The following is a 16665-nucleotide window of genomic DNA, read 5'->3' as shown; positions in this document are numbered from 1 at the left end:
GATGAAAATCCTTCAAGGGTTTTAGCAGATACAGAGTGGACACAAAATGGAAGGCTCAAACCATAGACCCTAAGTTGTGGCCTTGACCTTGAGCCTGCATGGCTGACTCATAAGTTCCGCATATCGCCTTGATGAGGTGATCATTTGACCAAAGTTTCATGAAAAACCTTCAAGGGGTTTAGGAGATACAGAGTGGACACAAAATGGAAGGTACAAAACTTTGACCCGAAGTTGTGACTTGACCTTGAACGGGTATGGCTGACTCATGAGTTCTGCACATCATCTTGATGAGGTGATCATTTGAACCAAGTTTTATAAAATTCTTTCAAGGGGTTTAGGAGATATAAAGCGAACACAAAATGGAAGGCTAAAACCTTTGACCCCGAGTTGTGATCTTGACCTTGAGCCAACATGGCTGATTCATAAGTTCTGCACATTGTCTTGATGAGGTGATCATTTGACCAAAGTTTCATGAAAATCCTTCAAGGGGTTTAGGAGATACAGAGCGGACACAAAATCGAAGGCTCAAACCTTTGACTCTTGACCTTGAGCCTGCATGACTGACTCACAAGTTTTGCATATCGTCTTGATGAGGTGATCATTTGACCAAAGTTTTATTAAGTTCCTTCCAGGGGTTTAGGAGATATAGAGCGGACACAAAATGGAAGGCTAAAACCATTGACCTTGAGCCAACATGGCTGACTAATGAGATCTGCACATCGTCTTGATGAGGTAATCATTTGACCCAAGTTTCATGAAAATCCTTCAAGGGGTTTAGGAGATACAGAGCGGACACAAAATGGAAGGCTCAAACCTTTGACCCTAAGTTGTGACCTTGATCTTGAGCTGGCATGGCTGATTCATGAGTTCTGCACATCGTCTTGATGAGATGATCATTTGACCCAAGTTTCATGAAAATGCTTCAAGGGGTTAAGGAGATATGGAGTGGACACAAAGTGTCATGGACAGACGGAAGGACGGACGGAGACCATTCCTATAACCCCCCACCACTTGTGGCGAGGGATTAATAAATAACCAGGTGGAAGGAATTCTGAGAGACGTTTTAAGTTTCTCATGAGTCAGTGCGCAATGTTGTGGTTCAACACTGGTTAAGTAAACAGATGGGGTTACGCAATAACTTAATGGACATGACCATCGGTAAATAAAATAGCATCAGTAACCTCATGTTATGGTCAGGTCAGAGACTTCAACTTAATTGGGAGACATTCTCTTGATCTAACCCTTGTCTCTAATTTGGAAGACAAAGTGTCTTTCAATCGACTCAAATTAGATTAAGCAATGAAAACCAATGAAAGAATAATCAAAACACTTATTTTAGAATGCACAAATTTATTCCGAGTCCGACTATTGGAATTATCTTTCTTTTATGAAATTGTCAAAATTTCAGCATTATCTGAAATGTAACCATAACAAATGCAGTGTACATATAGGGTAATTCCCCCTATAGTCGAACAGGTTATTTCTTCAACTTTTTCATACTGTTGTCCTCCACATGCTACGCGTCTTATAGTTATACAAGTGGGATATGTTTTGTATTATCGTAGGTGCATTTCCTATTCAGATATTAAAGTTTAAATTGTATCTCAGACGAATAGTATCAAAGTGCTAGAAAAATTAACACACTTGTTTTTGCCCCTAAGTCGAACACATTCGCCATTGAGTCGTACATGTCAGACGGATATCACTGGGAATTTTCTGACAGAAACATGCAGAATAAGTTTGGACGTGACGGGTCAGCGACAGTCAAAAGTTATAATGCTGTCACTAAACTTCCTATTATTTGGACTATATGTAACACAATCTGGTGCATGTAACGTTAGACAGAACAGCTGCCAAGGGAAGTAACTCATAACCTGTTCTAGAAATTTCATAATACATCTACATCTACATCTACATCTTTCACCCAACCGTCGATTTCCGACTATCACTGGGCGGCGCTGTCAGAGAAACAGTTGTTAAAGAACTGATATGTTACAATGTTAAAAGAATAAAAGCTAAAAAAGACAGTATGCTACAGTTAAAATGGGACAGAGGCAACAGAATTACATACTGACCACCGCCAGCCTCTCTCTAAAGATACTGAGACTGGGGCTAGATTTAACATGAGTTGGTAGGGAGTTCCAGAGTCGGATGGTCCTAGGGAAGTAGGAGTTAGAAAAGTACTGAGTGTGAGACATGGGGATTAAGTAATTTAGGTTTCTAGTTGGAATAAGATGAGATTGGTCGACTGCAACTGTCTGGGTCCTTATTTTATAAAACATTACTAATGAATTGTGTAACCTTCTATATTGGAGTGTATTCCATTCTAAGGTTTTCAGCATTTGTGTAACACTACTGGTGTAACTGTAGTCATACATGACGTACCTAGCAGCTGACCTTTGGACATTTTCGACTTTGCTAGTGAGGGTTTTTTGCCAAGGATGCCAGACGCTTGAACAGTACTCAAGTTGAGGGCGGACATAGGTGTTATAGGCAGCAATTTTGACCTTTTTATTATCAGTTTTGACATTTCGTTGTATGAAGCGAAGAGTGGAAGTTGCTTTGGAAGTGATACTGTCAATGTGTTTGGACCAGTTTAGATCTTTGGAAATGGTTATGCCTAAGTATTTAGCTGCCTCACAAGTTTTTAACTCTATGTTGTGAAGTTTGTAGGGGTAGACTACAGGATTTTTCTTTCTAAAAATTCTAAGGACTTCACACTTGTCCGGGTTGAACTCCATGGACCATGTCTTCTCCCAGGTTTCTAAGCTAATCAGGTCTTGTTGCAGAGATATACTATCTGAAATGGAGTTGATGGTAAGGTATATTATGGTGTCATCTGCAAACATTCTTGCGTTACATTTGACGGAATCTGGTAAGTCATTGATATATACCAGGAAGAGACATGGCCCAAGAACAGACCCCTGGGGAACTCCAGACAGTACAGGAAGTTCACTGGAAAAATGACCATCAACAGCGACTTTCTGGGAGCGGTTGGACAGGAAAGATTTGACCCATTTGGTAATTGTGGGTTGACACCAAGGCTTTGTAGTTTATAAATTAGTCTAATGTGATCGACCTTGTCAAACGCCTTGGAGAAGTCCATGACAATAACATCTGTTTGTTGACCCTGTTCAGTGTTATTGTAAAGTTCCTGAGTGAAATTAATGAGCTGAGTCTCACAACTGTGACCTGATCTAAAGCCGTGCTGGAACTGGCTAAGTAGCTTATGCTTGTCAAAATAGGTCATAAGATTGGAAACAACAATGTGTTCAAGGAGTTTGGAAGCAATGCAAGTTAGGGAAATTGGGCGATAGTTACTAGGTTTAGACTTGGGACCTTTTTTAAATACGGGGGCTACGGTGGCTTTTTTCCAATCACTGGGTACTAGGCCAGATTCGAGAGATAACCTGTATATATGGGCAAGTACAGGAGCAATTTCATGGTGGAGTTCTTTTAGGATGCGTGGGGATAATTCATCAGGTCCTGAGGCTTTATGTGGGGATAGGCCATAGAGCAGTTTTTCCACACCTTCAGTGGTGACCTGGATCTTATTCATCATGGAGACTGGGGATGAGAGGACGTTGGAACATATATGCTTCAGACTAAGGGGCTGGGGAGGGAAAAGACAGATTCAAATTGTTTGTTTAAGATAGTAGCCTTTTGGATGGGGTCTGTGTAGGTAAGACCATCTGATTTAAGGGGGGCAATGCCGACATTTCTTTTTTGTTGTGCTTGATGAAGCTGTAAAACTTTTTGTTTTTACCAGGTTGTGAGTCATGGTCAAATATGACACTTTCCATATATGACCAGTATTGGGCTCTTATTTGCTTCTGGATAGAAGACTTAAGGGATTTGAATCTTTGTTGGCGGGCTGAGGAGGGAGATTTGTGTAGTTTCTGGTACAGTTTATCACGCTTATGTATAAGCCTGATAATTCTCGGGGTTAACCATGGCAAGTCGGCACGGGGTTTAGACATTTTAGATGGAATGTGTTTTGACTGGGATTCATTAAGGCAGTCCTTGAATGAATTCCACGCTACTTCAAGGTCTGAATGGTTTTCGGTGAAAAAGCTAGCACCAAAAGCCTTCATGTCAGATTTTAGCCCTTCCCAATTAGCCTTCGTGTAGAGTTTTATAGGGCGTCTAGGTTGGGTTGGGCGGCCCCTATTAAGATTCAATTCATGAAATATAATATCATGATCCGAGGTGGCTAGACTCGGTAGGGATTTAACCAAGTGAACATGGGATGGATGGTTTGTAAAGAAGAGATCAAGGGTGTTGGATAACCTAGTTGGGATCTTAACTAGTTGTTCAAGATTATAATGGGAATATCTTTCAATAAATTCTTCATAAAAGGATCTGTTTTTACAAGTTTGTTTAGGGGACTCTTTTGACCAATCAATGTCGGGGAGATTGAAGTCTCCAAGTAGCCATACTATGCTGCCCTTGGGTATTTTACTAAGGGATAACCAGAGTTGGGATAGGGAGTCAGCATCTAATTCTTGGGGTTTATAGTAGGCTCCGACAAAGATATCTTTAAGGCCAGTGATGGTAATTTTGGCCCAGGTTATGTTGCATGAAGTCTTGAGGTCTGGTTGTTCTTGGCTGATCAGTGAGTTAGATATAGCTATCATCACTCCTCCACCTTGACCTTCACTCCTGTCATCCCTATATACCTTATAATTAAGATTATCAGGAAATATTTCGGAAGAACTGATGTCTGGCTTGAGCCATGTTTCTGTAAGGCAAATAACATCTGGTTTAATTTGGTCAATAACTAGGTGTAATTCAGGGATTTTGTTTTTGACAGAACGACAATTAATGTTAAGGACTGTGAGACGTTCAGATGTTTTTAGTTTAGGTTTGGGAGTAACCTTTTTCTTTTTTAATACCAATTAATGATCAGCTGAATGTTGAAATCTTTATACAAAAAAGCCCTAAAAATACGGCTATTAAGAGGAATTTGACAGGAAAACCCATTACAGGTAACACAACTCTCTGAACGCTTAGATTCCCTCTGACAAGCTCTGTGGCTATGTTTGGTCTGCAAAAACACGTGTTCTTGAAAGTCAACTATAACCGGAGTTAGCAAAATGAATTTAAAGCAAAACGAGTAGAAAAGTACACTGCAAAATGTACAATAAATCTTACTTGTTTAGTGTGCTAAATCTTGGTCTTCCAGTAGGCGTAAGTTTGTACAAATTCTACAACTTTGTCGACACCACCTTCTAGATGTTTTCAGACGGAGCTCTTCACGCTGGAGACTGTTCCTCAGTGAGTGACATTGACCCTTGACCTTGCCGAACTAAGCATAAATAAAATCTCAATAATAAATTCAAATAAACGCTCAAAGAAATAAAACTTTGTATTATATTTAACTTTTTGTCATTCTAGAAATATATAAACATTTATAAAGTAAATATAAAATCCATAACAACGTCATTATTTCAAGAAAAAGCTTCTGATGCAATATAGAGTTTTAGATATCCATAAAAATAGTAATCAGCTGCTTTTCAGGGAGAAATCCATGTTTTTTAAGAACAAATGAGCATTTTAATATCTTTTGGACATCTGATATATAAAATCAACTTTTGCACATGCAAATAAAAGCTTTTCACTATTTTTTATGATATATTTTTTTTAAATGGGTTTAAACAAAATTTACATTTATTACGTAAATTTGTTATTGAGCTTGTCCCTTACTCAAGGTCATTTCACCGGTTGAGCACATGTTTTGAGAAGTCGAGAAATTTCTCTGCTGTCAGCGTGTTGTGAACATAAATCTCAGAATGGTATGTAACATAACTTTGTTTTTTTTTGGCTAAAATTATTAAACGACGATCGTATTTTCTGAGTTTGCATTGAAATCGAAGATAAATGATAGGATTAACTAAATTAAGCGTTCGTTCTGAGCAATTTCGTACCCAGGGTTTAAGTATATGAGAAACCTGTGTGATTGTGCCTTGTTCTGTAAAATATGCTTTCAATATGGAAGTGACAAGAGTCTGGTAACAGCACATGTTTATCTTCAGACCAAACAGTACATGTAGCCCCATTTGTTTAGGCCTTAAAAAAAAAATTCTTTGTTTCCGGTAACATGCTCAAAAAAATTAGGGTAGGTAGGTCGGAATTTTTTTTTTTTTTTGGATTTTTTTTTATTAAGGGAGACTTTTCTGAAAATATTTTTGTGTCAAAAAATGAATACAGAGCATCAGTTAGTTGATTTCTAACACCACTGACCATGTTTAAAGCATGAAAAGTGCAGTTTTGCAACTTTTTGTCAAAAAGTTGAAAAAATTATTCTCCAAGGCCATAAAAACATTTAGGGTTGGGCCAAAAATTTAGGGTAGATCGGGATACCGGAAACAAACAATATTTTTTTTTTACACCTTACTTTGATTTTTGGAACTTTCATAAAAAATTGATGCCAACAGAAATGACTGAAACCAAAGAAGTATAAAATACACAGAATGGCAACTGGATGTAATCTCGCGTGAGCTCGTGTCAGAGCGTGATTCGGCGTTATCTTACTAAAAACAAACATCGGCGAGCATGGAGTTACAATTTGTACCTTTAAAACTACATTTAAAATACATGTTAGCTTCTAAAACAAAATTAGTTTAATGTGAAATGGTCTTAAGACACGAAGTACATGGTTTTTTTTTTTTGCCATTGAAAGAAGCGTGGTCATATGGTGATAATTATTTTACCGATGAATAATTGCTTTCGCATACAAAATGGCGCGTGGAGAAAGCACCACTTTCGGTAAACGAGATCTCGTTTTTTTGTCACGGGAGGTTGGCGAGATTTGCTCTATCTGCCTTTCAAGTTGCCAATCTATTTATTTTTATAGCTCTTTGCTGAAACTCACAAAACTGGTGTCAATTATTTATGCACACCAAAAGTAAACCAATCAATTACAGCCTGTGTTTTTGAAGACGAATGCAATTCAGGCACTGTTCATACATTCAGTCTGCAAATATAGACATATATTATAAAGTCTGTACTTCATAGCAGTTGAAAAAGATATATGGTCTTCAGAGCATTTAATAATGGTAGTGCATTTTGTGCCCCCTCCCCCCCCACTTCCACGCCGATTTTTTTTAGGGTGGAAGTGGGGGCACTAAGAGTTGCCCTTGTCCATCTATCTGTCTGTCTGTCTGTCTGATTTTGTGCTGTGCAAATCTCAAAAAGTATTTGACCCACAGTTATCACACCTCAGAGGATTGTTATTCAGCATGGGAAGTTGTGCATCTAGTGTTTTAATCGGGATCTCACACAGCCAGACCTGAGCAGTGTATGAAATAAATCTGAATTCCATCTTGCCCATAGGGAAACCTAGAACTGATTTCAACTTGCCCCCTTAGATTCCAACTTGCCCTGGATCTCTTCTTTAAAAACACGTTCAATCCCAGAACGTTCGGGCTAGTGCCTTTGAAATAATACTAGCTAAAATTCAAGTTAACTTTGCTAGCCTGAAAATAATTTGTATTTCAGCATTGTATAAAATGAAACAGCATTGCTTTGTAGAAATACATTCCTGTAAATGAATAGTCATAACATTTTCTTTATCATTTATTCTCTGAAAGTCAGAACAAACGAAAACACAGCCTCCTGTGGTAACTCTGGTTCATCATTATCCTAATCATCAAAGTTACATTTCTTATTCGCAGAAAGGCTTCCATAAGGATTCTATTTCATGGAGTCAGTACTGCCTAACATTCAAATTTTGCAGTCCCTTTTAAATTTTCTTGGAGTCCTAGTATTACTTTGTACAATGACCCTTGTCATCAACATCATCATCAGAAATATCATCTTCATATTTAATTGGTGCAAAACATGGTGTAATGTAATGGAATTTAAAGTAAAGGACCACTAAAATGATAACTTAAAGAAAACATTATTAAAAAAACATACTATTTTATAGTTTTATTATAAGTATAGCAACAGTCAGCATTAAATATTAAAATCAACAAACTTACTGTTCTTCCTCTACATAATGAAAATACACAAAAACACTAAAGTACAGTTTTATACTCGTGATGTAGAATTATGTCAAATTACGTCAGTCACCTGGCAATGTTTCATCCCACATCAAAGAGCAATACCGAAAATCAATAAAGGAAAATTTGCCTTTCTAAGTCAGCTGCCATGTGCTGGTGGTTTATTTCAGGCTGTCAAAATTTGTCATAGATATCAGTTGTGTAACCTAAATAGGAGACGGATAGAAGTGTGTGTGTGTTTGTGTGTGTGTTTCTGTAAAAGTAGGATTTAATTTTCGAAATTTCAAAGTAATTAAGTAGCAAATTTATTATTCATCGGAAAAAAGTTTTTAACTTTGACTCTGAACTGTCTATTTACCCACCAATTTGCAAATAAAATTTATTCATTTATCTTTTTGTGCTGGAATTGCCGGTATCATTGTGACAATTATTTCTATTGTCTTCCGACTTCGGACTTGGAGCAAACGACTTACCAACTTAATCCGAGCCAAAGCATGTACTTCTTTCTATTATCGGCAATCAGCGCCTTCTCAACATGTCAGCTGATCTGAATGACGGTTTACATTTTACAGACGGTCTCTTTATAAAACATGATTTACTGACGGTCTCTTTATCAAACGGCAGTCAGATATCAAGAGTTAAACACCGCTTTGATTAGTTACGGGGCAGAGCTAATCACGTCATTAACTGAAGTTACATCACAGTGATTGATTTTGTTCTCCTTCGAAAACAAAAGTGTACACAATTGACATCTGTTGGATATTAGGGCTGAGCGTGAAGGTTGGATTTTATACTTGACTGATCTGCAAATTACTTGACTCCGGCTTCGGGCTGGCGGTTTAAGTCAAAGACTATTTTCACAGTTTGCCCGTTGGGCAATTCAACAGTCAGTTTTACTTGCCAGTCATGGTTTTTTACTTGCCAGGGCAATCGGGCAGGCGCTTATTTCGAACACTGCTGAGTTATGGCCCTTGAATTACTCAGAAATATGCATTTAAAGAGCCTAAATTTGTGTCGCATTTCAAAAAGTACTTGTCTCAGGATTATGAAACATTTTTCTGGAATATTAATCAGCATGTGAAGTTGCGTAGCTGGGGTATTGTTGGAGATTTCATTCAGCCAGACCAGAGTTATGGCCCTTGACTTAGTAATAAAATATGCATCAAAGGACATAAAGTTTGTGCCGCACATATGTAAGAACGTATTTGATCTAGGATCATGAAACATAATATGAATATTATTCAGCATGTGAAGTTGTGCACCTAGGGTTTTGTTTTGGATTTCTTGTGGTCAGACAAGGGTTATGGCTCTTGTTTAAGTAAAAAATGTGCTAAATGTCATACAAGGTTATGTCGTATGTGTCTCAAAAAGTCATAAAATATTGCAGGATTGTTGTATAGCGTGTGAAGTTATACAGCTGGTGTTCTGTTTGGGATTTCATCCAAGCAGACCCAAGTGATCGTCCTTGACTTGGTGAAAAATAAACATATAGTGCTGAAAGTTTGTGTTGCATAATATATACTTTAAAAAATATTTCACCTAGAGTTTATTATTCAGCATGTGAAAGTTTGTGCACTAGAGTTTTTTTTTACTTCACTTTGCAAGACCAGAGTTATGGCCCATGTATCCATGTATCTCAAAATGTACTTTACCTAGAATCATAAAACATTAAAGGATTGTTACATAGCATGTGTAGTTGTGCACCAGGTGTTCTCTGGGATTTCGCTCTGTTAGACCAGAGTTACGTTCCTTAACTTAGTGAAAAATACACAAAAAGTGATAAAGTTTTAAAAAGTTCATGTTGCATGTATCTTAAAAATATGTCACTTAGAGTAATGAAACCAAGTACAGTGACAGGAGTGGCATGCACCTATGGACACACATCAAGTTGTATTAGAGCTGAACTAAAAAGGCAAGTGACAGAACAGGGGTAATTTAAAAGAAATGCAATTAGCAATAGAGGATTTCAACATGTGTACATTGCTTCCAGTTCTCCATTAATGTTCAAAATTTTCATTGCTTGACATCTTTTGGGAAATGCATACCGGGTAATCATTCAGAAAAAATCATTTCAAGGCTTAGATACAAACTGTTTATGCACAGTGTGAAATCAACCTCATACAAAGTGACGCATTCTCTCCGTCTGAAAACGTCTCTCGCATTTCTTGCAACAGAGTTGTCTTACCCCAAAACAGATATATTAGTTACAAGATCAAATCAAAGAAAATATTTTGTTAACATCAGAGGCAGCTTGATGAACGTAAGACGGGTCAAATTCTATACTGGATCATTCAGGGTATGGTCTACGTCAGGTGAATATTTTTTTTTAGTTTTCTTGTCCAAACATAATGTCGTTTTAAACTTTATCTTATAGCTCTTAGTATAGAGCTGTAAAAGTTCATGTAAGCTGTTAAAAGCTACAGAAAAAACTTTACTTTTTGTCATTTGTCCTGTAGGCCAGAGCATTTAAGAAGTTTTTACCCATGTTTGATCGTGTGTTGGTGGAAAGATTTGCTGCAGAGACCAAGACAAAATCGGGCATCATGATACCAGACAAAGCTCAGGGTAAAGTTCTAGAGGCCACTGTTGTAGCTGTAGGGGGAGGTGCCAGAAAGGTTTGTATACTAAAAAGTATGTCCTGAAAATGACAAAAAATTGTGTAATTAGTTTGATGTACAAACAACTAGAAGATACTCTTATAAATAAAAGGGTTGCAGAATTTTAAATTTAGTTTTGTTTATTATTAATAAACACTGATGTGTTTCATTCATGTTATTTGGTCATACAATATACAGTATTTTAATTAAAATCTATTTCTGTTTATTTAATTGTATATTAAATATTACTGTAACGGCACTATTTCTGTTTACTTAAATTATAATAAATTAATTACTAAAATCTGACTAAATTGTATTGGTTGGTGTTTTTTGGAGTTTACCCTTACTGGCACTGGCTGGAATCTGAAGAAAAATAATGTATGCCCCAATATTATACCAGCTGTCTGATTTTATCATCTTTTTCAGGATGGCAATGTCATACCTGTGTCGGTGGGTGTCGGAGATAAAGTGATGCTGCCAGAATATGGTGGAACCAAAGTTGTCCTTGAAGATAAGGTATTTACATGTCTAGGCATAGATGTGTTGGAGTTTCTTGTTGCTCACTTTGTGTTTAACATACTGTTACAGGGTATTTGGTAATATGAGTTCCGGGCCCCCATCCCCCAACCCTATGGAGTAAGTAAGAAGTATCTTAATTAATCTCCCGCCACAAGTGGTGGGGGGTTATAGGAATGGTCTCCGTCCGTCTTTCCATAACATTTTGTGTCCACTGTGTATCTCCTAAACCCCTTGAAGGATTTTCATGAAACTTGGGTCAAATGATCACAATAGACGATGTGCAGAACCCATGAGTCAGTCATGTTGGTTCAAGGTCAAGGTCACAACTTAAGGTCAGAGGTTTCAGCCTTCCATTTCGTGTCCGCTCTATATCTCCTAAACCCCTTGAAGGATTTTCATCAAATTTGGGTCAAATGATCACCTCATCAAGAGGATTTGCAGAACCCATGAGTCAGCCATGTTGGGTCAAGGTCACAACTGAGGGTCAAATGTTTCAGCCTTCCATTTTGTTTCCACTCAGTATCTCCTAAACCCCTTGAAGGATTTTCATCAAACTTTGGTCAAATGATCACCTCATCAAGAGCTCATGAGTCAGCCATGTCAACTCAAGGTCAAGGTCACAACTCAAGGTCAAAGGTTTTAGCTCTATATCTCCTAAACCCCTTGAAAGAGTTTCATGAAACTTGGGTCAAATCATCACCTCATCAAGACGTTGTGCAGAATTCATGAGTCAGCCCTACTAGTTCAAGGTCACAGCTAAAGGTCAAAAGTTTACCCTTTCACTATCCATAACAGTGGCGGGGGATTTAGCTGTCTTTCAGACTGCCTTGTATAACATAGATTTTGTAGATAATTTAAACTCCTATAGGGAAATGTGGTACTGAAAGTTTCAGTCAGATTGCTTGAGGAAGAGAAGATTTATAGTTGTTTTTACCTTTTACATGTAGCACATAATTATAATTACAGTGTTTTTATTCCATTTTTCATCCATCTGGAGTTGTATCGAAGACTTAAAAAAAAAAAAACATGGTAAAATTATTACAAATTCAAAGTATTTGTGAATATTAATCTGCATCATGTCTTAACCCTTACCCTGCTAAATTTCTATAATGAAGTTGTCCATCTTTCATTTTGGACAGTACTATTAACTGTTAAAAGGGGTGCTTACCAAAAAGATACTGACTGAATGGCAAACGGCGACTGCATGGATGTGCAGGCTGATCAAGATCTACACTGGTTGCAAAGGCAGAATCATTGGTGTCCAGCATGATTCGGGTTAAAACAAAACACTCCTGAATGTTTCACAAATTCTTAACACCACAAATGAGGCTGCTTAACTTGAAAGTGATAAAGTCCTTATGTGAAAATCCCAATCCACAGTGACATTACCCTCAATGTTAAATAATAATATTTTGCATATTTCTTTTTCAGGAATATTTTCTATTTAGAGACTCTGATATTCTCGGAAAGTTTGAATCGTGAAATTAACACAGAGATTGTACGAAGGGACTTTAACTAAAATCCACTGGAGGCAGATGTGCTGATAAAATATATATATACAAGGGAAATAACTGGACAACCTTTGGTTACTAGTTAAAATAAAACATGGACCATTTCATCAACAGCTGTGTTCAGATTCTATCTATTCAGGCTAAAGTTCTGGCTGGAACAGTCTTAATTTTCTATACCAACTTCAAATTACAGCCTATGTCAGAAAAATCGATATGAAGATGCATTTAAAAGATACGAAGTAGTTTTTACTGAAGTTTATTTAGATATTGTTTTTATTTTATAGTATATCATTTTAATTAAAGTTGTTCTGATGTTTTAATGTAGAAATAGAATCCCATAGAATTTAGATGGATTTCAACTTCAAAGTGCAGTGGGTCACTGTAATTGCATCCATAAAGAAACATAGTTTGATCAAAAACAACATTTTATGGGAATTATTTTAGATTCCTTTGTTGAAAAACTTCCAATAGCCACACATGCAAACTTGCCTATTTTAATTATACTTATGAAGTTGAAAATCCAACTTCAATAACCTGTTCATCTTTAATATATAGGAAAGTTAAAAAAAAAAAATAGTATAAAATGAGTTTTATACACATTTTAAAATGTTAAACACTGCATTTATATGGATCATTTTGTATGTAGTATTCATTTTGTTGCGTGATTTATTTCGGATCATTAGTGATAAGCATAACTTGTGTGAACTTGTTTATAAATGTCTTTGATAAATAAATTTAAAATCTACTATTTTCTTGTGTGTATAAGGGATATATATTACAGTACAGTCATACCTGTATGATGCAGCCAGTCAAGGAAGTCACAAAGTCTGGTGGTGGCACACAGGTGCCTGCTTATATAAATGACAAGTAAAAAGAACAAAAAGTCATTTTGGAGAATTTTAGCTGATTGGCTACTTAAGGCATGTCATTCAGGTGACTGCTTAAAAAGAAAACAAGTTTGATTCAGTTTTTTGCCCTTTCCATTAAAATGGGAGAGTGCATATAGTGTTACTCATGTTTTGTGTTTAGGAGTCTGTGTGAGCCAGAATCTTGTCAGCTCTATAACCTGTTATGCTTTGTTGCATTTCAGGGCACTAGACAACTTTTGGGGACAGGTACCCATACCCTTAGAAAGGGGAGTTTTTCATCTTTCAAGACAAAAAGGGGAAGTTTTCAGACATATTTATGTTACTACTTTTCACACTTATTAATACTGTTTTCAATCATTTTTAACTGATGTAACTATATTGAAGCAGTATTCTTCCTTAGAGGCACTATAATACAACTTGAAAGAGAGTTCATATATAGTTGTATCAAACACCTGTTATCGGGGGAATTTTCTTCTGAGAAAGGGGAAAAAAACATATATTTTATGAGGGGAATGGTACCCATATTCGGCCCCAAAAATGGCCAAACGAGTGCCCTGCATTTTGAAATAACTTTGTGCAAATAACCAGGTAGACAGATAGCTCAGTGGTTTGCACACTGGCCTTCCAATCCTGAGGTCGGGGTTCAATCCCTGGCAGCTACTCGGGGAATTTTCAGAAACGCTTTTCAGTGTTTCCAACCCAACTAGAGGTGTACTGGTCAGGAACCCAGGCAATCCTTGCGTGTATCAGTGCTATACACTGGGCACATTAAAGAACCAGGCTGTCTATTCGCAACGAGCTAGGCTAAGTTAGCCGGACAAGACTGTATCTGATTTCTGATCTCTCTGTCGTGGGGGCTTTGTCTCACTCTGTCCCTCTGGTCAGATCGCGTTGTGTCTGTACTAGTAGAGGATGAATTATGCGCCCTGTGTGGCTGCATCTGAACTGTGTAAAGTGCCTTTGAACGTGGAATTGATCATGAAAAGGGCGCTATATAAATCTGGTATAATAATAATAATAACCAACACAGAAAGATGAAATAATGCACGGAGGGGCACCTGGGGTCTTCCTCCACCATCAAAGCAGGAAAGTCGCCATATGACCTATAAATGTGTTGGTGCGACGTTAAACCCAACAACAACACAATGTTCTTGTATATCCATCAAATGTTAAATGTCCAAAGCAGTAATATTTTCTTATTAAGAAATACAGGGAAGATTTTTATGCCGGCACGAGGGGGGCATTTAGTGTTACCCATGTCCATTTGTGTGTTTGGGAAAGGGTGGTGTTCGTGTCTGGGCCATAACATTGACATGCATTGTCAATTTCAGAGTAATTTCACATAAATGATGAGCATGGATGGATGATGTGTCATGCGCAACCACCAGGTCTAAGGTCAAGGTCACAGTCCTTGGTTGAACTTGGCCAATTTTCACTACATATATACTGATAATGTGGTCTTCGTGTCTGGTCCATAACTTTGACTTACATCGGTACAATTTCAAAATAATATGACACAAATAATAAGCATGGATAGATGATGTGTCGTGCACAATAACCAGGTCTGTAGGTCTAAGGTCAAGGTCATCCTTAGAGGCCAAATATCGCTTAAAGAATGAGTTTGTCCTGAGCATTTCTTCTTCATGCATGGAGGAATTTTGATGTAAATTGGCTCAATTGTACACCATCATGAGACAGAATGTCATGTGCAAGAACCAGGTCCCTAGTTAGCCCACCATCATCAGATGGTGGGCTATTCAAATCACTCTGCGTCCGTGGTCCGTCGTCTGTCCGTCCGTCCTTCCGTTAACAATTTCTCGTTATCGCATCTCCTCAGAAACTACCAGGGGGATTTTGACCAAACTTTGTCAGAATGATGTATCGATACCCTAGTTGTGTCCCCCTGAAAATCAGACTGGTTCAACAATTTTTCAATGAGTTATGGCCCTTTGTTTATTTCTATAATTTACATAGATTTATATAGGGAAAAACTTTGAAAATCTTCTTGTCCAAAACCACAGAGCCTAGGGCTTTGATATTTGGTATGAAGCATCATCTAGTGGTCCTCTACCAAGATGATTCAAATTATCCCCCCTTGGGTCTAATATGGCCCCGCCCTGGGGGTCACATGGTTTATATAGACTTATATAGGGAAAAACTTTATAAAGCCTCTTGTTCAAAACCACAGGGCCTAGGGCTTTGATATTTTGTATGTGACATCATCTAGTGGTCTTCTACTTAGATTGTTCAAATTATCCCCCTAGGGTTAAATATGGCCCCGCCCCGGGGGTCACATGGTTTACATAGACTTATATTGGGAAAAACTATGAAAATCTTCTGGTCCAAACAACAAAGACTAGGGCTTTGGCATTTGTAATGTAGCATCATCTAATGGTTCTCTACCAAGTTTGTTCAAATTATCCCCCTAGGGTCAAATATTGCCCCGCCCTGGGGGTCACATGGTTCATATAGACTTGTATAGGGTAAAGCTTTTAAAATCTTCTTGTCAATAACCTACAACATTCAGATTTGGACCACATGTATGGTTTAGAGTGACAAGATGAACCTTGACATGAGTTGACCTTGATTTTAACCTAGTGACCTACTTTCACATTTCTGTAGCTACAGCCCTCAAATTTGGACCACACGCATAGTTTGTGCACTGAAAAAAACTTTGACCTTGACATTGACCTAGTGACCTACTTTCACATTTTTGAAGGTACAGGCTTCAAATTTAGACCACATGCATAGTTTTGTGTACCGAAACAAACCTTGACCTTTACATTGACCTAGTGACCTACTTTCACATTTTTGAAGGTACTGGCTTCAAATTTGGACCATATGCATAGTTCTGTGTTCCGAAATTAAATTCGACCTTGATTTTGACCTAGTGACCTACTTTTACATTTCTCGAGCTATAGCCTTCAAATTTGGACAACTTGCATAGTTTTGTGTACCGAAATGAACTTTGACCTTAAGATTGACCTAGTGACCTACTTTCACATTTCTGTAGCTACAGGCTTCAAATTTAGACCACATGCATAGGATTGTGTACCGAAACTAACTTTGACCTTCACATTGACCTAGTGACCTACTTTCACATTTTTGAAGGTACAGGCTTTAAATTTGGACCACATGCATAGATTTGTGTTCTGAAGTGTAA

General features: G+C 37.5%; 2 protein-coding genes across 2 annotated transcripts in view; one reads left to right on the top strand and one right to left on the bottom strand.

Annotated features, from left to right (window-relative positions):
* The window catches only part of LOC123532833 (60 kDa heat shock protein, mitochondrial-like), a 28172-nt gene extending 22855 nt beyond the window's left edge, over nt 1-5317 (bottom strand). Inside the window, exon 1 of the mRNA XM_045314417.2 lies at nt 5155-5317. The gene's annotated coding sequence lies outside the window, so the exon portion shown is untranslated. The remainder of the gene's footprint in view (nt 1-5154) is intronic.
* Nucleotides 5318-5676: 359 nt separating this feature from the next.
* On the top strand, nt 5677-13378 carry LOC123532834 (10 kDa heat shock protein, mitochondrial-like). The gene is made up of 4 exons (XM_045314418.2): nt 5677-5795; nt 10463-10621; nt 11030-11119; nt 12554-13378. The coding sequence occupies exons 1-4, from the start codon at nt 5793-5795 to the stop codon at nt 12602-12604; spliced, it is 303 nt and encodes a 100-aa protein (XP_045170353.1). The 5' UTR covers nt 5677-5792; the 3' UTR covers nt 12605-13378.
* The last annotated feature ends 3287 nt before the right edge of the window (nt 13379-16665 follow it).

This window comes from Mercenaria mercenaria, chromosome 11 (genome assembly GCF_021730395.1).
Source record: "Mercenaria mercenaria strain notata chromosome 11, MADL_Memer_1, whole genome shotgun sequence".
NCBI lineage: Eukaryota > Metazoa > Mollusca > Bivalvia > Venerida > Veneridae > Mercenaria > Mercenaria mercenaria.
This window is presented reverse-complemented; position numbering and strand designations above follow the sequence as displayed.